This window comes from Pezoporus wallicus, unplaced genomic scaffold, assembly GCF_028554395.1.
Source record: "Pezoporus wallicus isolate ANWC-B61680 ecotype Strahan unplaced genomic scaffold, APGP_CSIRO_Pwel_v1 contig_2543, whole genome shotgun sequence".
Classification (NCBI taxonomy): Eukaryota; Metazoa; Chordata; class Aves; order Psittaciformes; family Psittacidae; genus Pezoporus; species Pezoporus wallicus.
Window position 1 is genome coordinate 2,546,107 of NW_026638172.1, and position 27,473 is coordinate 2,573,579.

Genomic DNA, 27,473 nt, shown 5'->3' on the forward strand with positions numbered 1-27,473 from the left:
CTTGCATTTGCAAAATGTATACAAACTGAGGAAACATAAAAGTATAAATGTTTTTCATAGGTGTTTTTGAGCTGACTTCTTTCATCAAGTACGAAGATTGGTAAAATCATGGATCTCTATGCCAGGGCTCAGGGCAACCGGATGAAACCAAGAATATCTGTGAAGAAGGTAATTATCTGTATGTAATAAAAAATAAAAGTTAGAGCTTTTTGATCTTCATTGCAGCAGTCTAGTAATGAACAAAGTGAACTGGTAGGTTTGGTTGGGTTTTTTGGGTGTTTTTTATTTTCTTTATATGTTTTAATTTTGGTTGTCTAACAAGGAGGCAAAAGAGCTGACTTTGCTTTATGTTTTGACATTTTTAGCGTGGTTGAACTAGGAGAGAGAATAATTTAAGAAAAGGGTGCATGCTTTTGGCTTTGCCTTTAGTTTTAAGGTGATATGGTAAAATGATGTATTTGCTAAAATTTGCCTTTTTTATTAGAGTATAGCTTTTTATTTTGATTTTTCAAGTTATATGTAATAAAATATAAATATATAGTGTTAATTAAAAACTTCCATAAAGTCTATATTAAGGCTTATTGTAAAATCTTTATCTTCAGATCTTGTTTTTTTGACTGTCTTATTCTTGTGTTTACATGAACTTCTAGGCAGTACTTTGGCGAAAATATGTCTAGCATTTATGAAAGCTGTTAGTGTTGGTTGTTTTATTTTTAAACAATATTTATGTATGTATTCTTTTAAAATTTGTCATTTTAGCCTGGAGAACATAAATAGTCCTCAGATTTTCTTGCAACTTCTGTAAGTGCTTACTCAAATGAAGGTTGCAGTTTACCCTGAAAGAACAAGTTTATTCAGTCATACTTCTTGAAGTAGTTAAATACAGATATTTTTCTAGGTCTTTCCGGGTTACTAATGGATTCTTTACTTGCAACTGTGTGCAATGCTTAAGAGGAGAAACTGAGCAAAGAAGTTTCTTATCACATGAAAATTGCAATCTTTTATTCCATAAGTAGATTTTCATTGGGTTAAGGAAGCTGTGTCTGAGATATATATCCTGTAGAAACTGCTTGAATGCAAAGGTAAGCATTATGAGACTGCCTGGCAGGTAAACGGTTGTTCCAGGTCTTGATATGGAATAACTGCCATACATTAAGCAATTTGTAATAGTGGGTGATATTCTCTCAGTGTAAGACAGATGCTATGAAAACTTTTATTTTACTGTTATGAGAAGTCTGCAGCTCAGAGTTCTGTAACCACAGTAATTTTGCATTTTTAATCTGAATATAAAGTGGATTTTAGAGGACTTTTTCAGTCTGCCCTTTATTTGTTTTTCCTCTTCAGTTTAAAAAACAAACGAACCAACAAACTCCCCATAGGTTTTTAGATCTTTGGGTTGCAAAACATCTTTCTAGTAATGTCAGTGGCCAGTGATTCCTCACTGATTCTAATGGATGCCTAAAATATTACCTCTGTGAACTGCTCCATTAATTGCCAATGAGCATTCTGGACTGTGTGGCTCTATGAACATGAATTTGACCTTTCTTGGTTGTATTGCAGAATTCTTCATCCAGCCAGACTTCAGTGTTTTGGTCTCTTGATGTTTCCCTGAGGAGCGGCTATTTAGATTATAGTGTGGAACTTCGATTCTCCCTCACAGACCCAGACAGTAGGGTTGTCAGAATCACAGTTTCATCTTCTGTTGAATCACAGCTTGCAGTCTGATTCATGTCGTCTTTGCAGTACTTAAGAGGAGTTGTTGAAGTATTAGGTCTTAAAAATCAGTACATGGCTGTGTATGTACATTTAAAGCCTAAGTTTCCATTTTTACAAAATGACTTCAAGATATTTAGTCAATTTAAATCCTACAGCACATGAAATCAGGAATAGCTTCTTTGTTATGCAAGAGCAGAGTAAACATTAAATACCACTCTCCAACACTGGACTTGATTTCTCTGCAGATTATGGCACCTTACAGGTTTGTGGGTTGTTTGAAATGTTAGAGAGCAGTTGTTTTAAAACAATCCATTAGTATTGAGTTTCCTCCAGTATACTGTGAAGGATCCATAATGACTTCTTGATTTGCTGGCCACAAAGGAGACAATGCAAAACTTTGAATTGCTCATTTGAGCTAGAGGTTTTCATTCTTCAAGTCTGTCTCATTCACATGCATGTAAGTTTGAAATCTGTGCTCGGATTGAAATAGGATTTCTTGCAAGACATGTTACTTCAGAATTTTGTGAGGAAGAAATACACAGACCTAGGAAGTAGAGCTTTATAGATTGCTTGGTTGTTTGTTGTTTTGTTGGGGTTTTTTTTGACTGTTATGTTAATGTATACTGGAAGAAGTTGTACAATTCATACAAACAAATGGCATTCTTTTGTTGAAGATGATCTCTTGTCCTTACCTAAACTGAGATATGATATTCTTGGGAACTTGCTGATTTTCAGTTTTTAATGGCATGTCTCCTAGACTGGAGCTTTGAGAGAACTTACTTTCATTGTTGTGTGTAGGATAGGAGGATTTCTCTGAAATTGAGGCCAGTCCTTTGCTGTCACAAGTACTATTTTGGTAACAATTTGAAGAAGTCATTAAATACAGTCTCACAATTAATGAGGAGAGATTAAAAAAAAAAAATATTTACTGTGGTTTCTTTTTGAACCACACTGCTGTAATATGAATACCAGACTGAAGCTATTCAGAGCAAATTCAAACCTATTTTTTCATGGATGTCACTGTTCATCAGCCTGAATATTTTTTGTCTGTCGCTGATGTTCACCCTTGTGATGTTTTTACAGTTGGTGATCTGTCCTCTGTTACCCTTGTTTTTTTGGAAACTGTGTAAACTAAGGTTTTAGTCTGCTTTTATATGAAAGCCTCTGCATTCCAGTGATTATCCTTCATAGTCCTACTTTCTCTGCTTGTTGTGAGTTAATCTTCTTTTTACATGTGGATGATACTGTATGTGCAATTACACAGGATGTCCTTCTCAGTGACTCTGATGTCAGTTCTTTCACTAAAGCATGTGTACTGGGGTCATGTTTTCTATTTTCAGTGCTGTATCACATAGACCGTTCATTGCTATAGCACCATCAAGAAGTCAACTCGGATCTTTTATTTCCCAGGTTGTGAATTCACAATTCTATTTTAAAGGTTGCTTTTAGTTTTTAAGGACAAACTTTGTACTTCCTACAATTGCACAATGTGGGAGTATTTTAGGATGCAGGTTGTTCTTGTATGATTTGCTATTCTTCCTGTCAGCTGGTAACACCTGGTTACTTGAATTATCATCAGATTTTATGTACATATTTCTTTCTCTTTTTTTTTTACTTCTTTTTTTTTTTACTTTTTTTTTTTTACTTTTAAAATTTATTAACAGTGATGGTGCTTGACTTCAGTCTCAAGATAAATTTTGAAAAAGCTGGTTACTGGGTTACTGACCAAAATCTACTCTACCATCAAAAAAACCGCTTTGCAATCTCCATTTGAGCAAATGAAACAGTTTATTTAGTAAAATCGTCTTTTTCTGGTTTTGTTAACTCATCATATATTTCATTATTTAAGTGTAAATAATCTATGTAAGTCCAGATAGATAAGATCTTTTCTCTATGTATGTATTATGCCTGTTAATTTCCCCATCTTTATTCTCTTCATTTTCTGAACTCCTTAATATTCATTAACAGAATCTTAAAACTACGCATCACTTCTTCCTCCTTCTCTTTAAATATGTATATTTTATCTCTTCAGTTATGTTGTGCCACCATCAGAGTGCTACCAGACCTACATACAGTCTTGCATGCTGGCTCTTCCAGACCAGAGGGAGATTTATCCAACTGTTGCATCTTTCTTTTTCTGCCACTTCCACTTAGCGATCTCCAGAATCTTGAATTTTCCTTCACCTCAGTAGTCCCTGATATGATACTCCTGTTCTAGTTACCTGTCCTGCCCCTCAGGATGTTAAAAACTAGGGAAGAGTACTTGCTTATAGATAAAGTCTGTAATAGTTTTAATAGCTTGTAGCCTTAGAAAACCGAACTACTAGAGAATAATGATGAGCCCTTCTCAGTCTGAGTCACTGTTGGCCTGCAAAGGATTATCAGGTCACATTGTATGAGTATTTTTTCTCACTATTTTGAGCACTGCTAAAATTATTGTAGAAGCTGAAAATGAGGCATTTCAACGTGCTGGTCTGGCTTCGTGAATGACTTTTGTATGAGAAAGAGGAATTACTGGTGGAGTCTTTGAGCACTATTGGTATTGCAGCCACCTGTAGATTTGGAAGATGCGGAGTCAAAGGGAAGGACTCTGTCAGCATACTTTGGAAAGCACAAGATTATATTACTGAAGCGTGGAGATAAATTATAACTAAAAGTTGGGACAACAAAATTGATTAAAATGGAAATTAGATGAACACTTAAGATGACCCAGGAACTGCCTAAAAGGCATTTTGAAATAGTTCAGCTGTTACTTTTCCATAAAAATGACTGTGTTGACTTCTTTAATGTCACTTGGCCTTGGCTGTCAGGGGAGTAATCTGAGCCTTGTTTGCTAACATTCTGAAATATATTTTGGTAATTTCACGGAACCTGAAGTGAAGCTTCTATTTTGCTTCTGTCTGTTCATTCTAGAAATGCTTTCCTGATTTTTTTTTTTTTTTTAATTGTCATGAGCATGGTGACACTGGCCATGCTACAGTAAATTGGCTTCCCATGTGGTGGTACTTGACACTTTTTTTTTCTACGGGGGAAAAAAAAGTATCTTTCTTGAGGTTTATATGATACATAGGATCCCTTTTTATCATAAAGGGATTGTTTTTGCTGTGGGAGTATCAGAAATGCAAAGCAGGGACTAAATATGGCTATCTAGTACTTCTGCTGCTGTTTTAAGAAGCTATGGAAGGTTGGACACACTGTTTCTCACTTCATTTTAACAGGGTAGTTGTGTAGAGAATAAATAACTGGATGAACAGTTTTTAACTGTATCATAATCTTACTTTCTTCTTAGCCTTACCAGTTACTAGAGAAGATACTATATTTAAAATAAAAACCAATAACTTCCTAAAGCAAGTGAGAGGATATTGTCTTTTTTTTTAAGCTGAGTGAACCAGTTTTTGTTGTTCTGTTACCTTGTGCTGTTCAGATTATCAGACACCAGTGCTGATAATTCTTTTGTTCAGCTGCACTTTTGTTACACTGGGAGAAAGTCTTAGATTCTTAAGCCTTTTTTAGCCATGTGTGGGCTTTTGCATATATTTACATGGGATTAAGTTACAGCTGTTTTGTATCCTTCAAGGAATGGGAAAGGAGAATGTGTGTGGATTTTCTTATGAAGTTTGTTTGTTTGTTTTCATCCCCTCTTTTAAACCCACCTCCATAGCTTTTCTTGGGTAAATTTGCTTTTCATTCTTTTTAAGGAAAAGCTGATGGGAAAGTTCCATGTGCAGGCTTTGATGAAAGGAATAGGTGGGGCTTGGATTTCTGCTTGGATTCATGAGTTTCTTTTTCCAAGTCTGGATATTCTCACCTTTTTTTTCTTTTTTAATTGCTACTAAATTATTAACTTTTGGAATAAAAATACTGCTTGAAGAAAACAGCTGTTTCAGTTCCATGTCCTTAAATTTTTTCATTGTTTTTCAGAGTTTTGGTGAAGCTGTACTGCACTCTATGAAGTCACTGCTGCACAGCAGAAAAGCGTTATGCAATGTATCATCAGAAGAATGTCTAAATCGGGAAGAACAAGAAAATTTTATTGAGGTTTGGCGTAAACTGACTATTTGTATATATTTTGTGGCTATGGTGTGACTACAATTTAGCTTGAAGCAGTATGGGAAGTTGCAGGATAATAAATGTGGACAATGCTGCAAGTTACTGGCTGTAAAATCTGTATCCCCTCTTGAATTCCGTCATGAATTCTGTCACTGTAGTCTTGAAAAGAGCTGTGAGACTCCAAGATGACATTTCTCTGCTTTGTAGGATTTGTGAAACTAAAACCAAAATGTGTGAATGGTTTTGTAGGAATTGTACAACTGGGTGAACTGCATTTGTGAGCACTCCTATGATCAAGGTTTTATCCTGCAAAGTAGCAGAATATTTGCATTCAGGTCTGAAGGTGAAAGTTAGCAATTGCTCTTGTTTGCCCAGTGCTCAGCACTAAAAGCTAAAGTCTCAATATTGCGGATGTAGACTTTCTTTACATTAATACAGATGGGCCAAAAGCTGGGCAAGGTCTGGAGAGAAGTAAACCTAGACAGAATGCAGGACTTTCTAGGTAAATCTCAAGACTTAAGGAGGAATGACTAGACCTGCTCAAGATACAAGACAAACAGCAGTTTCTCCAAAGGGAAAAGAAGAAATTAAGAAGCAATGTGTACCATGTATCTCGTATTAAGTGCCTCAGAAGACTACTGAGTAGTAGTTGACAGGCCTAATGAGGAGCTTAGAGAAGGAGAGGATGACCTAAACTGGAGAGGTGGAGGGGCTGAGATGAGGAGAAATGAAGCAAAAAAAGACTTAGGAAGTGGTTAGGGAGGTGGTTGGGGAAGACTTCTAGCTGGAAAATGAGTAGCAGGAGGAAGGGAAAAGGCAGATTGTGTGGCCTGCAGAGATGAGTAAGGATTTCCTGGGCGACACCAAGATTTTTGGGACTAGCTGGATGATGAGGCTGTGATGTTTGGGGGGCTGGCAAGAAGCTGAATTTGTGAAAGATGAAGAGCTGTGACAGATCAGAGGTAAGGAAGAAGAGCTAAGCAGTTGGAGGAGTGGGCAAAACCTTCTCTGTATCTGTTCAGACAGATCATGCTCTAGGATCTATGAAACCCTTCAAACATTGTTCCCCTCCTTTTTTTTTTTTCTGACATGCAGCAAATACCTTACAGATACCTGGCATAAGTTTTATATGCCTGTAATGATGGTCCCTATGGAGAAAAATAGCTGACTATATTTAGTTAGCTTATTACCTCAAGCAATTAAGAGACCTCTGGTTGAAATATAAGAGGTCAATATCTTGCCGCAGAACAGGTATTTCTTTCTTAATGAAAATACAGGGAAAGACAACTATATGCAGAATAACGTTAAAGAACGTTATTAGTACTGCAAAGATAATTACTTAGACTTACAAAAACCAGAATTTAGGTTTTCTTGTACCATTTTGATTCATTTCCTCTGTACCTGTGGGTTAGGATAACCTTCAAGTATAATGTCTCATACACTGTTTTTAGTTTAAAGAAAAGACTTGTTCTACAGACTGTTCACCTTCCTGTCTTCCTGGCCTACTCCCCAACAACTTTTGAACTGGTGTACTAACTTCAGACATATTTGAGGTATTAAAAGATAATTATTTTTTTGTGAAAACTGGAGTTTGGGCACAATAAAGAAATCTAACTCAGTGTTGTCACTGAGACAGAAAAGTCAGACTCTGCAGTGGTATAGTCTCTTTGACAGCAAACTGCTGGCCCATCAGTGCACATATGGACTGATTGGCCGTCATTTGTGTGAAGCTGTGACTCCTGCATACTGCCCTATCTTGCACAGTGAGTTATCCCATGGGAGAATGAAAGGACTGGGATCATCATCCTGAGGAAGAGGAAATGGCATGCAAAAATACAAGAACAGACACTCTTAACAAACCCCCCAACAGCAGCAAAATGTTCTTAACTATTTTTTTCTATGTCCTTCAAAAAAGTCCTTTAAAGTTCCTTAAAGCATTTTTAGTATTATGCTTAGTATTTTGCATCTTCTGTGGAACAGTTCATATTGTAGGCACTGTACAGATAAAAAGACATAGAAGCCAAAAGATGTCTTGCAGATACAAGATGTAGGAGTTGAAGGGCACATTGCTCAGACAGGATCATTTTATAGTTAACACAGTGAATATGATGCTGGCGACCTGCAATTTGTCTGGAGCTATTTGGAATGTTACTGTGAAGTATTGTTTCATTTATGTTTCATCTGTGATGTCATAATGGGAATAAGGATAAGTGGATGTAAACAAGAGCATCTTTTCTGAGGCACTGCAGCTTCCCAGCATGAGACCCCTTGAAATAAGTCAGAACTTTTCATTTTTTAATATGGTTTCAGTTTAAAACAACATTTTTTGTTTGTTTGTTTGTTTGGTTTTTATTGTTGTTCTTTTTGGTTTGGGTTTGTTTTTTTCAGTCACACATTGAAGTAATATGAAATCAAAATTCAAATACAGCTTGAAAAAGAAATGTTTTTTAGCCATTTCTTTTTCTAGCTCTGTGCCTGTCAGAGATTCTGTGTATGCATAAGCAAGCAAGTGAAGCAGTTAATAATAAGGGATTATAAACACAGTGATGTTCTTTGCTGTTTTTAAATCTGAGAACAAGCTGACTACCTTGGAGTTGCTGCTACAAATTTAGCATGAGCTGTGGCTTGAATTCATAAAACTCAGTCTTTGCAGAGTGCTCTGAAATAGTTGAATCCAAGCCATATCAAAGTCCAAACATCAGTGGAAGTATTTAAGCTTTGTGCTTTATTCCGTATCTACAAAATTGAAGCAAAATATTTATTTTCTGACAATCTTGTTTTGAAAATAAATGTCTTGGGATTTTTGCGGGCCATGGAGTTACCCTACTGATTTGTCATTAGGAAAATACTAAGTGAGAACTGGGGAAATCTGACATGAAACAAAGTTTGAGTAGTGACTGACTCTTTGGTCTGTTCATCTTGAGCAATACAAGACACCTGTAGACAGAAGAGAGGGACAGTATGTGATAAAATATCTCTCCTGTTCATAAGCACAAAAACCTGAGATAAAGCTGACATTTCTGATGTATTATAGGTTCCTGAGCCTGAGAAGGCTTTTCTTTTTTTTTTTTTGAGGTTGAATATTTTAATTCTTTTACTTTCGGGGTTTGTCTGCTTGGGTATTACATGCAGGCTTGTGACTTAAGTAATCTGTTCTGTTTTGGCCTTAGGCTAATCAATTTATATGGTAAATTGTATAATGTGTTGGCATTATGCTTTCTTCAGTATATCCAAGTGTATCACAGTTTGTTAGCATGAACAGACTTCAGGCTGGAACTGTTTTATATATGTCCAGCCTGTAGCAAGGACAGATGAGCACTGATCTTTGCAAAATTGTGTTCATTTATTATAATTAGGCTTTTATGTGTTCCTCAGCATGTATGAGCCAATAGGCCACTAGAAAAAATTCTACGTAGTGGGTTTTAAATGTTGTATATGCTGCTTAGTCTGGTCTGACCTTTCACAAGTCAAATAGTATAACATTAACTATTCGTAACATAAGCCCGTGTGCAGCTGTTTGAGCAAGCTATGCTACCTTAAGGTGTTTTTTTTGTGGCACTAGAATGAAGCTTTATGGTAAAGCCTGCTGAATTTTTAACTTTTCAGAATCAGCAGAAAACACAGAAATTCTTTGCTGTACTTCAATATGTTCATGTTTTTGTTTTACAGATTACATTTATAGGCTTTGCTGAAGAGATGAGTACTGCTCATTTGCAGGTACAGTATCTATATTGCAAAATAGTCTTCTAAGTAGTACCTGCTTTTCTAGATGAAGGAATTTTGGTGTTCAAGAAATTAAATACATGCATCTTCAGCATTTTAAACCCTAAGTTTTAAATATCATTGAAAGGTTTAAAATAATTATTTTAATATGATTATATGTATTTAAAATATTACATGGATCAGTCTTTGTATTAGAATGGGCTAGAACAGCTTACCACTTTATTGAATTGACCACTAGTTGTGAATTCCTTGTGGGAGACCAAGAGTCAGTATTTATGGTTATGCCTCAAGGTACTATTCTGCATCTTAGTTAGATGAAGAAATATTATTTTAAAAGGGGAAGTGTAGGAAACTATTGGAGTTGTGCTGTGCCATTGTAAGATGTTAAGAATTTAATCTTCCAGTGCATTTTGCATATCAGTATAATCCATAACATATTTACAGTGCAGTTAAATACTGTTTAGATCTTAGTAGATAGAGATTGCTGTAACAGTTTGCCACTGTTTAAAAATGAAAACTAGAAACTCTGAATCCATTTGTGTTCAAAGTTGTATTAATGTTGCTAATAAGTCAAAAGTTAATAGTGCTAGACACTTTCTCAAGTATGGGAAAGAACTGTGTATTGTCTAGAGTTAGATGGAATTTAGAGAAACTTAGGTTGAATAGGTTTATGGAAACTTGCTTTGTATCATATGGATCAGTAGTGTTTAGATTGTTTAAAAAGCCATAAATCTTTTATAGGCCTTTTCTATATTGATTAAATCTAAGTGTTCCCCAAAATCATGTTTAAATAAATTCTGGTTTTTTCCCTGGTTTTGTAACACTCTTCCAAGTACACTAAGAGCATGTAGAGGTCTCTTGAGAACCATTATTAGCTGAATTCAGTGTTTTTTTTTTTTAGTTGCGTATCTTGTAGGATGTACAGCTGCTTTTCAGTTCTTACAAGATTCTTCTGTGTGACTTCTTAGCCTCCTCTGGCCCGTGAGAAACAGTGGAATTTCTTTTGGTAGAAGAGTGAGCTGGAGACGAGTGTGGACTGAATTGTAGCTTGTTTATGTGAGCTTTATGCTTCAGTTCAAGAGAATAAGTGGGCAATGGGGTAAGAAATAGGGGAGAAAAGAGAAGCTTGACCAAAGTAAGCAGCTGTTACTGTTTGGGGAGGATATGAGATCAAAACCATTATCATTTACGTGTTAATTTTTTCACTTTGTATTCTCAATGTGTTTGTATATTTAAATCAGGAATTAGCAGCTGTTTCTGTAGAGCTTCCGGATGTTCTGAAGTCACTCCAGTTGTGCAAATTAAAAGAAAATGAGGTTATATTTCTAAAAGACATAAAGAAAACATTGGCAAAACCTTATGTCATGAAGCATCAGGTAAAATTTTTTGTTGTGTGTTTTAATTACAGAAGCAGCATATTTGGTTTCATAAAGAGCTTTGTCATATCACACCCTGTCTTGCTTTTGGTTCTGGGCCATCTTGGCCACAGTGGTATTAATGTTTTTATGTTTCTGTGGTTTCTTTAGAATGAATGATAGAAAATCTCAAAATAAACTCTGTGTTTTCAAGTGTAACAAATATTTAATTATGTTACTGATCCCATGCTTCTGCTAGGTTATAGTCCCTTTCTCTGCCGAGATGAAATTTGTCAAGTTACCCATCTCTGCTCTTTTCAGATACAGCCCTCGTCCTCTCAGACTTCTTGAAACAGAGGTGCCAAAAAATGTCAGGTGTTTGTAAACTCAGTGGGCTCTTTCCGTAATAAAAACTATTTACAATTACAAATGCTGTTAATTATATAATTTCCATTATTTTCAATATTATTTCCATTATTATGTTAATTATATTAGTCCCCATTTTAAATCTTGTTAAAGCAAACTTCTTAAAGCCATATTTACTAATCATGCCTGTTAAATTTAATTATTTTGTCTATAAGTTATACCAAGAAGAAACAAGTATCCTATAAACTGAAGTACTGTTCAGTGTAAATATGCTTTGAAATACTGTCTTCCTCTGCAGTTTTTTAACATTCATTCTTTAGTATATTCTTGAGTACTTATTATCAGGGTTGTATTCACAATCCTTTTTTTGTTTATTTTATTACAATAATTTATTCAGAAGGCAGAAGTTACAAACGAGTGATTTTTGACTATCACTTGACATAAACTATTCCATTCATTTTCTTACCTTTAAAACATGTGGAAATAGTTTACTGTTCATAAAAATGCATGGAAGGAATCCTCTCCTACTCCTGACAGTTGAAATCATTCTAAGATGGTTATGTATGTTTTCTTGTTGCTTTCTTTTCCAAGAATCAGCTTCCTGAAGTGTTCTGTATGATGAGACTGTCTCCTTCATTCCCAAGTATCAAAGTTGATTATATATTTACCTTGCTGAGCAAGTATACCACAGGCATAAGATATGCAGTGGAAATAAACTCATCGCAAAACCAGCAAGCAGAGACATGCCATGGAGAAGAGGATGACACTAATCAGTCAGTTTCTTCAATTGAGGATGATTTTGTCACTGCTTTTGAACACTTAGATGAAGATGAGCCTTCAAAGACACAAAGTGCTGGTAAGTTTTTTCATGCTGTTGACGTACAGAAATTGTTAGTTAAAATTCAGGCTGTTGCTATTTCATGAGAAAGTAAATATAAACACAAAAATTGTTTACATTAATTGTGTTTTGTAAAGGGTATTGTGCAATTGAAAATTTAATTTTCATAAGGGTTTATCAACTTATAAACCAAAGATTCTAATACCAGTGTCAGATCAGATGAAATAGAATCTCATTCTACTTTGTGAGCTAAAAAATACATGACTTTGTCAGTAATTAGATTATTGTAATAGGATAAAAAAAAAAAAGTTTGGTTTAATCATGAAAGATCAGCTCACATTTTACACTAAAGCCCAGCAATTACCATGAAAATCTGTCCCCAGTTTTCTGCAGCTCTGTGGAAATTCTAGGGTTTAAAGCAATCTTTTTTTTTCCCTTTTTTTTTTTTTTTTACTATTCAGGTGCATGCAGCTTTACTTCTCAAAACCATCGAGATGCTGCTTCACAGACCATCCCTGCTCAATGTTTAGAAGCTGTTGACTCAAAGATCCTTGTGGGTTCTGCACGTCGAAAGTCATCTGCCAGATCATCTGCTTTGATTGATATTTTGGGACTTAAGGAACGGTCTTCAGTAAAAAATTCAGTTACAATCTCAATTTCTGATCCTTGGATACAAAGAAGTTTCTATAAGCCATATAATCCTTCAGATCAAGGAGTTAATTTTTTCTGTAAAACATTGTTTTCTTCCTCTCCAGCTGAATCCTCTGAGTCAGATTGCTCTAGCCCAAGCCCCATCATCTTCTTAGATGAAGAAGGGTATCAAAAAAGCTTGAAGGCAAAACTCCAACTGCCAAAAATTCCAGTAGTAAAAGATGGTATAGAGGATTCAGACTCAGAAGTAAGTGAATTTTTTGATAGTTTTGATCAGTTTGATGAGCTGGAACAAGCCTTGGAAAACTCTTGTAAAGTCATTAGGGATCCCATCCTAGGGAATCCCTCCCAGAAAAGGAGGACTGCACATGAGCAATTGTCTTCTGCAAGCATTTCAATGAATCCTCAGAAATTCAAGTTTGATCGTCCCACTCTCCCAGCCAATATAAAGAAACCAACTCCTCGTAAACCAGAATCGCCTTATAGCAGTGTATTTGATGTCCCGGATTCCCCTCGCCCAGTTAAAACATCAGGAGAAGAGAATGGAGGCTTGTTCAGCCCTATTAGATCGTCGGCTTTCAGTCCATTAGGGAGCTGTGGGTCTTCAGAATGTTTATGTCGAATTAATCTTGGTGGAGATGGGACAGATCAAAATGACCATAATGCAGTTTATAACAGTTATTCAGCATATGCTGATACCGTTTCATGTGAAATACTGGGTTCTGTTTTTCATTCAGAGTCCTCATCAGAACAAGTATGTGCAGGAAATGATTCGAAACACAAAGGGATTGCTTTGAAAGAGAAAAAAGGCCAAGCTGCTGATCTCCAAATGAAAACTAGTAAGGAGTCAGATAAACAAACAAAATCTAAACATAAGTCATTAATGATTAGAGATAGCATTCAAAAATTTGCAGCTGAATTAGTTGAAAAAAGTTTTGGCAGTGCATTTAAAGACCTGCAGAAAGGCGTTTCTTCATGCACCAATGCACTTTGTCATTTGGCTGCTAGGCTGACTTCTTCAGTCTTTCAGATGGCTTTTTATGAGATTGGGAGGCGTAGGGCAATTTCCCTGAAGGAGCGTGCCATTAATGGCATAGCAAACTTTTTGGTGAGCGAAGCTATAACTGGTGCTTTGAAAGAACTGCGGCATGTAAAGAAACAAATATTTACCAACACAGTTGCACGGTTTGCAGCAGACCTTGCTGAAGAACTTGTTTTTGAAGGAATCATGGAAGTATGCCAGTTTTCATATCCATCGACACCTACAGCGACGCAGCCTTCATCATTTGACTATGAAGACAAAGTGGTAAGATCCTATGCCAAAGATTTGTCTGAATCTGTCATTCAAGAGGCTTTTATTGAATTATCTCAGGTTGATGTGACCTTCACAACACAAGCAGCCATTAGTGTTTCCATGGATAATATTAAATACGTGAGTGCAGAAAGTATGTTAGAATCAACACAGACTTCCACAGTTTTGCCTAATTTTAATGATCAGGTAGCACTGAAGCCAATCCAAGATGCCAAGAAGGAGTATACAGTACAACAAGCTCTGTTTTGCACCTCTGGTGTTGTAAGTTCAATACCTGTGCCCTTAGCTGGAAGAGCTCTTTGTCAAAATCAGGTTTCCTCTGATGCTTATAAAGCAAAAGTATCCACTGGACTGAATTCTGATGACAGTATGAAAATATACAAAGACTCCACTCATCCATTTTTCACAAGCAGAAAGAGAGAAGATGAAGTCACTTCTTTCAGAAATATTTACCTGACTTCAGATCACAGCCAAAGTACTGAGAGTACTCCACCACTCTTATATGACCAAAATGATATCAAACAAACAAATAACAGATCTGGAATGAACAGTAATGCAGAATTAACAAGTGGTTCAAAAGGTATTAACACTTTCTCTGGAACTATGGTAGATATGATTGTAAATGAGGCTTATGAAGCCATAACCTCATCTAAAGTAACAAAAGCAGTAGAAGAGTATAAAGATTTTTTTACAAGAAAAATAGATAAAAAACCTTATGTGCAATGTGTTGGTGAAGATCTCCCCAGGAATATGTTTGCAGATCACTTGGCCAAGTATGTAATCAAACAGTCTGTGGGTGAAAGTAAAACCGTGTTATGCAACGCTGGTGGGAATTTAGCATGTAATGTGAGCTCACAGACTTATGCAGATATCAGTAGAAAAGAACAGTGTGTGATAAAGAAGCAAGAGGCTGAGAAAAAAAGTAATGTTTCTATAATTGTGGAACAGCAACAGATGCCTTTAAATAATCCATGTAAATTTCTTGTTACTCCAGCAGATTCTGTCCAGTGTTTTTCAGAATCTAAAGATTCTTGGCACGAACAGAAGGGACACAGGTTTTCTTCAAAATCGCCACCATCTTGTTCTGCTGTGACTTTCGCTAGGCATGTTCTAGAGAACTTTACTGATACAGGAAGCTGCTCAGTAACGTGCTTAAACAAGCCCTTGAAACCCCATGATACTCAAAAGCCATCATCAGGATCTTTGACTTACAGGCAGGCTGATTGTTTTCTGCATGCAAATAGCTTTTCTTCAGTGATGCTTGGCAGTGAAGATGCTTTGCAGATGGAAGATAAATCAAGTCTCAGAGATGGAAATACCAGTGTAATGCTGGATGCACCCCCACCAACTCCTTTAGTACCGTGTCAAGGTAGTTCTGAGAGAAACCTAAGAAAACTGTCTAAGAAACTCAAGGGAGAATTAGCAAAGGAATTTGCACCTGCAACACCACCTTCTACACCGTACAATCCATCCATTGCTGGTTTTTCTGAAATTGAACGTGACTCTATGGAAAATGAGGAATTTATGCTGAAGCTCATGCGGTCCCTTTCTGAAAAAGTGGAAAGCAGCGAAGATGAAGATCATTCTGAAATGCCCATTGAGAAAGAAGAGTGTTCAGAAAAAACAGTTCAGTATGCAGATAGCTTAGCTAGCCATATAATTTCAATAGCCACTGAAATGGCTGCATCCCATTTAGATGGTAAAACAAATGGAAGAGAAACTGGTAGGCAGGTTCAGTTAGGTGTGCAGAACAAAAGATGTGGCTTTACTGCTTTTACAGATCTCCCAGAAGAGATGTGCAATTCTTTATGGAATTATGCAGGTGATATGGCAGGAAAAGTTATCAATGAGGCCAAGGAAATAGTGAAATCAAGGCATTGTAAACTCTGGAGGTTGAAGCGGGTTAACTGTCAGGTGGATTGCCTTTATCTAAGAAAAGGTGATAAAGACTGTGGGGTAAGAGAGCAGCGCAGTCCAGTGCAAGACCAGTGGCTGGGGGAGAGAGATTCATCTGTACTTCCTTTACCACAAGGTTCAGGAATGGCGGGTTTGACTTCCAAGTACCCAAGCTGTGAAAGTGTGACTGATGAATATGCAGATCATATTATTCGAGTTTTGAAAAGAGAAGGTGGTAATGTTGAACTGTTAATGGATCAGTATGCCAGCAGGCTTGTTTACAGGTCTATCAAATCAGGTTTACAGCAAGCTGCTAGAAAAAACAAGTTGAGATACAACAGAAAGACGTTTCCTGGGCCAAATACACAGGTAAATGGTAAGCTGGAGCTGATCAAAGTGGTGAATAAAGATGCAGTAAATCAAATGAAAAGCAGCTTTCATCGTTGTGAAGACCAAACGTGCGAAAGGGGTATTGGCACTCAGAGAACAGAACGTACAGAGTTGTTACAGTTTTCAGAATCCCTTGCTCGCAGTATCACTTGGGATGTCAGGAAGAAATTGAAAATATCGGGAACATGTTTGCCAAAGTCTCTAACAGATTCCTGTCTGTATAAAAGGACTGAATTAGATGAAGTCACAGGGGATCTCATTAAAACAAGATTTTCTAGGACATTTCTTCCTTTCTCCCCAGATCATAAGCTGTATCATAGTACAGGCAGTTTAAATGAAAACTGCTACAGTGAAGGCATAATTCAAGCTGTAGAACAATATGCTAGGAAAGTAGCAGATGATACTCTGGAAATGGGTTTAGAGACAGCTGTTCTTCATGTGGCTGAAAGCAGAAAGAATGGAGATAGGCTCTCGTATGCTGAGAGCCTGTCTCCTTTTTCTGGAACTGTCTATAGATGTTGCAGTATGAAGGAACATCGGTACTGTACTGAAAGTACACCTCATCATCTAGCCGTGCAAGAGTCCTCCATTCCAGTGAGACATTTTCTTCATTCTGGATTAGGTGGTGCCTGTCAAAAATCAAGACTGTTTCCGCTTGATATTCCTAAAATACATGTTGATGTAGAACAGAAGACAGTGTTTTCTGACAAGGGGGCTACTGCAGCTGTAGAGAAGGCAGAAAGAGAGCTGAGTTACGCAAGCCTGACAGCTGACAGCGGTATTGGACAAGATGGAGTCAGTTTTGCTGAAAGCCTTACTACTGAAATAATGACATCAGCTATGACTAATATTGGTCAGGCAGTTAACATAAGGTAATAATAATTTTCTTTAATTTGCTGCATTCTGTACCAGAAAAAGAGGGATTGTTAATACAAATATGTGCTCAGAAGGAATTTTTTAATGTTTTTTAAAAATACACACTTTGTTTTGGATGTTTTTATTTATTTAAATGATTTAGAGCTGGTGATATTTAAATTACTTAGAACCAGAAAAAGATTACTTTTTTCCTACCTGTGGGAGCTTGAAGCCAAGATTTCTCTATAATCAGCATGCGTATGTTCCAGTAGGTGACTATTAAGTAGAAGTTATTATTTCAGCTTAAAATAATCTTTAGACACTGGCACAGGTTGCCCAGAGAAGCTGTGGCTACCCCATCCCTGGCAGTGTTCAAGGCCAGGTTGGACACAAGGGGCTTGGAGCAACCTGCTCCACTGGAAGGTGTCTCTGTCCCTGGCAGAGGGTTGGAACAAGGCGATGTTTAATGGCCCTTCCAACCCAAAACATTCTGTGATTCTGTGAAATCAGAAACTTCTTCTCAGTGAGGGTGACAGAACACTGGAACAGGCTGCCCAGGGAGGTTGTGGAGTCTCCTTCCCTGGAGACATTCAAAACCCGCCTGGACGCATTCCTGTGTAACATTATCTAGGTGTTCCTGCTCCGGCAGGGGGATTGGACTAGATGATCTTTCGAGGTCCCTTCCAATCTCTAACATACTGTGATACTGTGAAATACAGTTATTTTTACCTGCAGTAGAAAATAGTAGAACTTACGGGTTTGCTGATCTATCAGCCATGACAGAATCCAGGTTTGTTTCCTACCTGTATTTCCTCTTCTCTGCTAAAAAAAAAAAAGTAATTTATTTTTGCTTCTGTCAGTAGGACCAACATTTGGTACTAACCAACCTAGCCATGTCTTTATAGAATGAAGGCTTTATTTTGATTATGGGTGTGTTGTGATGGTGTCATTATTAGGGAAAAAACCCACATCCCCTTAGTTTAAGAGAAAACTTACTAAAATACACTTTAGCTTATAAAGTAATAATACAGTAGGCAAGGAACTGACTTTCAAATCCCTGTGTATTTAGCAAAGGCTAATATTCTGTTTCCTTTAAGAAGCTTATAAATGGGAAATATGTGCCACAATAACTGCGGCAAACAGGAACTGTTTCTTAAAGAAAATGTGCATTGATCAGAATGACCTGAAATCTCCTTCTCTTAATGTCCAAAAGCAATCTTTATCATGTTGGTTTTTTCCAATTTATAGTAATATTTATTTTCCTACCTTTTTTATGAATGGAATTCTTCACCATATCTGCAGGTTTCTTTTCCTGGCTTCCAGAGGAGCATCATATTGAATGCTAAAGTTGATTTTTATATATTCAGTGACTAAAGGCCACAGTGGGACTGAACTAAGTATTTCAAGGTTTGATACGGAACATATGCATACTAACTGCATGCAAGCGCTCATAAGATGTGTATTGTGGCTCTCAGCACAACAGGATTGAGTCTTAGAGTGTGACAAAAAAGAAAGTAATGTATTTTTTTTCACATTCTACAGTATCAAAGATGACACTATTTTTCTGAATCACTTAAAAATACTATTTAAATATTCCAGTTAGAATATGACAGCAATAAAATCATAGAATCATAGAATCGTTAGGGTTGGAAAGGAACTTAAGATTATTCAGTTCCAACACCCCTGCCATGGGCAGGGACACCTCACACCTCACACCTCACACCTCACACTAAACCATGGCACCCAAGGCCTCATCCAACCTGGTCTTGAACACTGTCAGGGATGGAGCATTCACAACCTCCCTGGGCAACCCATTCCAGTGCCTCACCACCCTAACAGGAAAAAATTTCCTCCTTAGATCCAATCTAAACTTCCCCTGTTTAACTTTTAACCCGTTACCCCTTGTCCTGTCACTACAGTCTCTAATGAAGAGTCCCTCCCCAGCATCCCTGTAGGCCCCCTTCAGATACTGGAAGGCTGCTATGAGGTCTCCACGCAGCCTTCTCTTCTCCAGGCTGAACAGCCCCAACTTTCTCAGCCTATCTTCATACGGGAGGTGCTCCAGTCCCCTGATCATCCTCGTGGCCCTCCTCTGGACTTGTTCCAACAGTTCCATGTCCTTTTTTTGTACTGCACACAGTACTCCAAGTGAGGTCTCACGACAGTAGAGTAGAGGGGCAGGATCACCTCCTTTGACTTGTTGGTCATGCTCCTTTTGATGCAGCCCAGGATACGGTTGGCTTTCTGGGCTGCAAGTGCACACTGAAGCTGGCTCATGTTCATTTTCTCATCAACCAACACCCCCAAGTCCTTCTCTGCAGGGCTGCTCTGAATCTCTTCTCTGCCCAACCTGTAGCTGTGCCTGGGATTGCTCTGACCCAGGCATAGGACCTTGCACTTGGCATGGTTAAACTCCATAAGGTTGGCATCAACCCACCTCACAAGCGTGTCAAGGTCCCTCTGGATGGCATTCCTTCCCTCCAGGGTATCAACCGAACCACACAGCTTGGTGTCATCGGCAAACTTGCTGAGGGCGCACTCAATCCCACTGTCCATGTCAGCAACGAAGATGTTGAAGAAGACCGGTCCCAACACCGATCCCTGAAGGACACCACTCGTTACTGGTCTCCAGCCGGACACTGAGCATTGACCACAACTCTTTGTGTGCAGCCATCCAGCCAGTTCTTTATCCACCGAGTGGTCCATCCATCAAATTGATGTCTCTCCAATTTAGAGACAAGGATGTTGTGTGAGACAGTGTCGAATGCTTTGCACAAGTCCAGGTAGATGACATCAACTGCTCTACCCCTGTCCATCAGTTCTGCAGCCCCATCATAGAAGGCCACCAAACTGGTCAGGCAGGATTTCCCCTTAGTGAAGCCATGCTGGCTGTCACCAAGCACCTTGTTGTTTTTCATGTGCCTTAGCATGCCTTCCAGGAGAATTGGCTCCAAGATTTTGTGAGGCGCAGAGGTGAGAGGTCTGTAATTCCCCGGGTCATCCATTTTCCCCTTCTTGAAAATGGGGGTTATATTTCCCTTTTTCCAGTCATTGGGAACTTCACCTGACTGCCATGATCTTTCAAATATGTTGGTCAGTGGCTTAGCAACTTCATTCGCCAGCTCCTTCAGGACCCGCAGATGGATCTCACCAGGTCCCATGGACTTGTGCACGTTCAGGTTTTTAAGATGGTCTCGAACCAGTTCCTCTCCTACAGTGGGCCCAAGGTCTTCATTCTCACAGTCCCTGCATCTGCCTTCCAAGACTTGGGTGGTTTGGTCAGAGCATTTGCCAGTGAAGACCGAGGCAAAGAAGTCATTCAGAACCTCAGCCTTCTCCACATCCTGTGTAGCCAGTTCTCCCGAGAGCTTCCTGTGGGGGCCTTCATTCTCCCTAGTCTGTTTTTTATTTGCTATGTACCTGTAGAATCCCTTCCTGTTATCTTTAATACCTCTAGCCAAGTTTAATTCTAACTGAGCCTTAGCTTTCCTAGCCTGGTCCCTAGCTTCTCGGACAATATCCCTGTACTCTTCCCATGCCACCTGTCCTTGCTTCCACTTATTACAAGCCTCCTTTTTCAATTGAATTTTCCTTAGGATCTCCTTATCCATCCAAGGAGGTCTCCTGGCCCTCCTGCTGCACTTCCTTCTTGTGGGGATGCAGGGTTCAAATTGATACTGTTATGTTTCTTACATTGTCATCTAATGTATGGTATGTAATGCAAATGTTTCCTGAGAAGCTGCCTTGTGTGGTGAAAAGAACTGCTGCTAGTGCTGGTATAATGTAAATAAATGGGGGGGGGGGAGGCGGGGCAGGGGGGAGAGGAAGAGGGAGAGAGGGAGGTTGTACCAAAAGCTGGCAGGGGGAAATCGCCAAACTGTCCTATGGTGAGCAAGTTCCGTAATGGTAAATTTTCTGTTTGAAAAGTGTTCCTTGTTATACAGTCTGTAAGCCTACAATGCCTTCTGTGCTTTATAGCAAAAAATCTTCCAAATGAGAGAATTATTTTTCTGCTCCCTTTGTCTTCTGGTGAAGGAATTCCAAGTAGCAATCCCTGACCTAAGTTTGTTGAAATTGCAGATACATTTGCTTGCTCCGCTTCTTGTGTTGAGAATAGGGTACAAATTAATCACACACACCCTTTTTCTTTTTTCTTGGAGTTTGATGTTTGAAATGGTGTTAAATTACTCTAAATGAACTAACACAGATTGGCATGAAATGCAGTGATGTTTTTGTCTTAAATTTTTGTTTAGCTCTGCTGGAAGAGAAGGATTTCACTCTGTTGAATCTATTGTTAGCCAGCAGATGAGTCTTAGTATTGGTGATGATAGCACTGGGAGTTGGTCCAATCTAAGTTTTGAAGATGAACATCCTGATGAGAGCAGCAGTTTTCTTCATCTCAGTGACAGGTGAGTTAGTGTAGTTAAACAGTTATCTTGACATCAGATAACCTCACATCAGGTGGTTTTCTTCTGGGGCTTGGAGGAGAAGAGATTATTTTGTCTTCAACACAGAGTTTTTTATTAAAAATGGCTCTAATAGTATGTTTGTGTTTTCCTACAAAATGTTGTTACCCATGAATGTTCATACTATACACTCTAAAAAATACGTGGAGTGTACATCGTCATTGATGTCAAGGAGTCAACATCAAGTAAAACTGCTCATATATAATTTAGGTATTAGCAAAAGATTAGCAAAACACAGCCATCATGTGTTAAATACAACTTAAATGTACTTTTCGTAAATTGGGCTTGGAAATACTAAAACTTCATCATTGAGAATGTTTTATGTAAATTCATCTGTTCTTGAAAGCAAGTAATAAGAGCTTAATTTGCACAAGGAGCTTGAACATAGGTTTTTCTTTCTTGGGACTTGAATTTGTAACCTGTTCTAACTGATACTGGGGGAGTATTTATGTACTAACCATGAGCTTACAGGTGTCTAATACTGGAATTTAAGTGTTAAGGTAGTAAATTTTTCCACAGAGCTTCTCACTACATTTCCCCTGGCAGTTGGAAAACTAACAAAGATTAGAATGGGAATTGTAAAAAGCTCCAGTGTTTCTCCCTATTGCCAGGGAAAATTGCATGGTGAGTTGCGGTCTGAATTTCTGTGTAAGGAATATATAAGGAATGAGTGAATTTAAGATTATTTAATTGATATACCACTTATGTTATACCACTTATGTTACTGTAAAAAGTTCAGCATTTTTGTTGAAGAATAGCAGAAATGGAGAACTTTTTTTCTTTTTAGTTAGTACTTCCAGCATTACTGAAATTAAAGAAAATATGGGACATATGCTTCATTATGTAATGTACGGATAGGTTATTTGGCACCAAAGTGAAACTGCGTGCTTAAGTGTCTACAGTATTTTTAGTTTTGCTTAACTAAATATTTTAATCAAACCACTGCTGTAATTTATCATTTACATAACTGAATAATTTTGTAAGAAAATACATTGCCTTAAAGTTATTTCAATGAAACATATCTGTTGAATGACTGAAAATAAGTTAGCTGTACATGAGGAAATAATTTAGGCTATCGGGAAGAATATTCAACATATTGGCAGTTAGAAATACTGAGTAACATAAAGGTTAGGTGATGATAGGGAAAAGAAAAAGTATAAAAAAATCACTTTAATGCCCATTTGTTCTTTGCTTATCATCCCCAAAACGTATTTAAATGAAAATAAGGTGATTATTGTGCCAGAAAATCTTATGTCTCATTAGAAGAGGAATGACGTTAATTAGCATTTTACTTAGAGAAGGGGAGGCATAATTCAGATAGCATGGTGTTAACAGAAGAAACTGGCATGCACCAATTAGCTAGTTGTACAAAACTAGCTGTGAATCGGTAGCAGCACATGTATTCACTTGTGTTGCTAAGGTTTAGCAGTGACAGGAGCTGGGATTACTGCCCTGAGTAAAAAGATACTGGGTGAGGGGAGACCTGTAACAAAAGAAGACTCAGTAATAACACCATTGTGTGGTTTAACCTCGGCTGCCAACTAAGCCCCAGCACAGCTGCTGGCTCACTCCACCATGGGATGGGGGAATTGGAAGAGTAGAAGTGAGAAAACTTGTGGGCTGAGAAAAAAGAGTGTAATAGGATAGAGTAAAAGCTGCACATGCAAACAAAAGCAAGGAATGCATTCACCACTTCCCATGGTCAGGCAGATGTTCAGTCATCTTCAGGAAAGCAGGGCTTCATCATGCTTAAGGGGTACTTGGGAAGACAAACACCATCACTCCAAATGTCCCACCTTCCCTTGTTTTTCCCCTTTTTTTCTTAGCACTGTGTGCTGAGCATGACATCACATAATATGGAATATCACTTGGGTCAGTTGGGGTCAGCTGCTCCTGGCTGTGGCCTCTCCAACTCCTTGTGCACCCCCAGCCTACTTGCTAGTGGGAGGGTGTGAGGAGCAGAAGGGGCCTTTAACTCTATGTATGCACTGCTCAGCAATAACGAAAACATCCCTGTGTCAACACTGTTTTCAGCACAAATCCAAAACACAGCCCCATATCAGCTACTGTGAAGAAAATCAACTCTACAGCAGCCAAAAACAGCACAACCATTTATGGAAAACTGTTATCATCTAAGAAAATAAAAAATTGCGTGGCTGTGATGAAGATTTACTTCTTTTATTTCCTCTTTTTGCCATAGATTGTTTTATTAAACAGGAAAATGCCATTCAATCATAGAGGGGGCGTTCAGTATGTTGAACATTTTGGGGTTTGTTGTTGGTTTTGTTTTGTTCCCTCCTCTCCTTCCCTCCTTCTCCCTCTTAGGTTAGGACCATCTGTTTAGAAAAATACTGTGCTGATTATATGTAAACCATGTCAATTTGAAACATTTAAATGTATTATCGGGTAGCATTGTTCCCCTGGCAGCTATTCCTTAATGCAAGTGGCTTCCTTGTGTCTAAGAATCTGTCAGCAGTCTTGCTTGTTACCATCTTTGAGGTACTAGGTATCAGCAGACCAATTTGTTTTTAGTGCTGGTACAATATAATTAAGCGGTGGTGTAGACATTAAGCAAGTTTTGTTTTCCTTTCCCCCAGTACTTTCCAGGCTGTTTGCAGTATTCAGTGCATACTGGTATTTGCAACTCCTTTAGCTGACATTTTGAAATTATCTTCATAATAGTAAACCTAGAGATTCCATTAGTGATAGCCGAAATTGTTTTGGAACATGGGATCATAATCCGCAGAAAACAACACAACAATACAAGCTTCAGTGGTCCAGTACAATTTACCTTGCTTTGCTTTATGTCAGGGGGGAAAAAAAGACATTTTTTTTTTTGTAGTAGCTCTGTTGAAACAGTACATGCCCTCTGCACCTGAGATTGATATAAAAATTGTACTTCAGTGCTTCACAGAGGATTAAACTGTGTGTAAACAAGAGACCAAGACAGCTTGGAAAGAGTTACCAAAGCATGATCTCTGCAGTTCCATTTGAATGGAAACAGGAAAGTTCTCTTGGTAAAGTTGGTTATGCAGGGGAATGCCTAATGTTAGTTAGAAATAACATGGCCTTACGGTTTCCTTACAGTTAATGTGTAAGTATAGGCACAGACAGAAGCTTTTCTGTTGGGTGAATCAGAGCATCCAGGTTAGGTTATAATTCAGAGCAGAGGCTTCTTGCCTTTGACTGTGTGTGTATAATGCAGAATCTCAAAGCAGATTATTTGAGTTACAGTTCCCGCATACACAATATATATATCTTTTCAGTATTGTTTTTTCTGATGTGTAAATCCCCCCTATTTTTAAAAGATCAAGCTTGTAGAACAATTTCACAATTAAAAAAATTTGTTGTAAGAATTTCTTCTCATCAGGCTGTTGGAGATCACTGCTGGAATTTTGGAATGCTAATGGGAGGGTGTTACTTGGGCAGTTGTCTTCACAATGTATAATTTTATGAACTCTTAGTCCTTAAGCAAATATTATAGTTGCAATGCATATTCCTGTGAGTAATCATATTGAAATTGTTGGGCTTGTATAAATAGCGAGTAATGTGCTTAGATCTGACGACAGAATTACTGCTAGCACTGATCTGGAAAATTAATGAGTGCAGATGAATGCTTCCACCTGTGTACTGAAACTTACCAGTTTTGCATTATTGCGCATATTGCTGCCTTGAATAGCACTGACAGTCATGTTTGTACTCTGTTCAGCAAACCTGTTCAGGAAGTTTCAGTGCTTTTTCATTAAGCGTCTTGACAAAACAGCTCTAAGGAAAATGAAAGTTGTAGTTTGAGCTATTGTTCTTTTCTAGTTCAGCTGTGTTCTCTTCTTCTCCTGGCAGTAATGGTAACAGCAGTAGCTGGAGCAGTCTTGGTTTAGAAGGGGATATGTATGAGGAGAATTTATCCTTTCCAACATCAGACAGGTTGGTTGAGTTGAGAAATATAAACCAGATGGGTTCCTCATAATTAATGCATGAAATCATCATTTTGAAAAATAAAAATATGCATTTTTTAATGCTGATAAATTATTCAGACTCTTCTCATGTAATCGCAATATGATTTTTTCATTAATTAATCTATACTGAATGGTTAAATTTTGCTCTGCTAAACTGATGAATGTGTTCTGCTTGCAAAATGAAAGGTCCCTTTTGTGCATGCTCTTGCTTGCAGTTTTACAAGTCTTTAGATATGCTTTTTCATGCCAACTAGAGCTTGCTTCCTACAGGATTTCTGATTTTTCCTTGTGGAAATTTTCAAAATTGCTTGGTAATTGATTTTGGTAGAACACTTACAGCTTTGAATAACCTAGACCTGTGACATAAGATGGCTCAGCCTTTTCACATATGAAGCAAAACTAAACTGTCCTCCTTAATAAATAAGTACATTTTCTTCTTATTTTTAAGCACCTTTATATTGCAGTCCTTTGTAATACCCTTCTCTTGTTTCTCTCTTCTCCCTTTTTCCCCTAAGAGCAAATCTTGTGAAGTTGATGATAAATCTAATTCCAACATGAAATGGTGTGAGAAGCAAGGCTTCTTTTCATGATCACTTCTTAATTCTTTCATGATCTTCTTGTCCTTAAACTTTCATTACAGTCTTAGGATTGACTGCCTTTATTGTGCATATATTCAATTGCATTCATATTTATGTTCTATTTTAAAAATAGTGATGGAACAGAAGATAAAGATGAAGACTCCAAGGATGCTGTAGAAGGTAATGTCAATTCCAGCATATCATGCTGTTCTTGACCTGTGCACTCTACATTAATTATTTTATTAATTCCTTGCTTCTATAGTCTCCAAATCCAGGTGACAATCCTGTTATCTGTATTTATCATAATGCATGTCAGTCAAGTATATTCTTGTATATATTCCTATATATTCTTAGATAAATGCCCTACATGCAGCTCTTAATGCACTGAAATTGACAGCCTTTGGGAAATGCTAGTCTCTGATGCTCACACTTTGCTTATTAGTATAAGGTAGTAAACTCTGATCATCTTGTTGAAAGTGTAAATTCGTATGCATAGAATAACTTATTTGTAAAATATCTGATAAGGAGCCATGGCAATGCATCTTCATGGTTATGTTTGAGATACTGAAGAAGTGATTCAAAGTGACTGTATTAACCTTGGGAGAGGAGTCATGAAAAACAATAAAAACCTTGGATTTGGTACATTTTCTATAATCTCTTTTGTTTTAGTATATATATATGGGCCTGTCCAGAATCTTGTTACAGCTTTCTGGTTCATAGAAGATGTCTGCACTGGTTCTGGTCTGACTGATGTGCCAGAGGTTGTTGATTCAAATGGGAACAGCCTGAATACAGAGTCTATGAGGCTGATTTAAAGATGAGCAGGTGTTAGAGCAAGTTGTGACAGCTTTTCATTGTATTGGGTATATTCTAAAGATAAGTGTTTCAAGAAACCTCTGCTATCCTCTTTACAGAAGGTATTCAGCCATGTTGTACATCTTTAATCTTGCTGTAAGTAGAAAGTGGTTCTTTCTTTAGTTTTTCAGGGTTCTTTCTTTTGTTTTTCAGGGTTTTTTTTTCTCCTCTTTTTTTTCTTCTTTTTTTCAAGCTTCTGATTAAATGTATAGAAGTGAATCTCATGTCTTAATTTTATTTTTTTAAAAATTAGATCTGACTATAAGGTTATAATGAAATAAAACTATTTTTTTTGAGTCATTTCTTCCTCCAAATAATTAAAATTATTTTTTGGGGGGGCTTTGTAGGTTTCATTCAGGTTATCAATATACTATTCCTTTCTTTTGGTCTCAAAAAACCTGTAGAATCTCAAGTGTTCAAGTTGTGTGATTAAAATAGCACTTGATTTTATTTCTTTACACAGTTT

General features: G+C 37.6%; 1 protein-coding gene across 3 annotated transcripts in view; it reads left to right on the forward strand.

The window, feature by feature from the left end:
• Window positions 1-27,473, forward strand: part of AKAP11 (A-kinase anchoring protein 11) — a 42,940-nt gene that overhangs the window by 7,011 nt on the left and 8,456 nt on the right. The window contains exons 2-11 of one of the 3 annotated variants that reach the window (XM_057409714.1): window positions 61-168; window positions 5,638-5,754; window positions 9,436-9,483; window positions 10,731-10,865; window positions 11,802-12,066; window positions 12,510-14,591; window positions 15,006-17,169; window positions 21,406-21,561; window positions 25,459-25,542; window positions 26,286-26,332. In XM_057409714.1, the coding sequence (XP_057265697.1) occupies window positions 109-168; window positions 5,638-5,754; window positions 9,436-9,483; window positions 10,731-10,865; window positions 11,802-12,066; window positions 12,510-14,591; window positions 15,006-17,169; window positions 21,406-21,561; window positions 25,459-25,542; window positions 26,286-26,332 (5,158 nt within the window). In that variant the 5' untranslated portion in view covers window positions 61-108. Of the gene's footprint in view, window positions 1-60; window positions 169-5,637; window positions 5,755-9,435; window positions 9,484-10,730; window positions 10,866-11,801; window positions 12,067-12,509; window positions 17,170-21,405; window positions 21,562-25,458; window positions 25,543-26,285; window positions 26,333-27,473 lie in introns of all 3 variants that reach the window. The other 2 variants (XM_057409712.1, XM_057409713.1) reach the window with 2 other exon arrangements.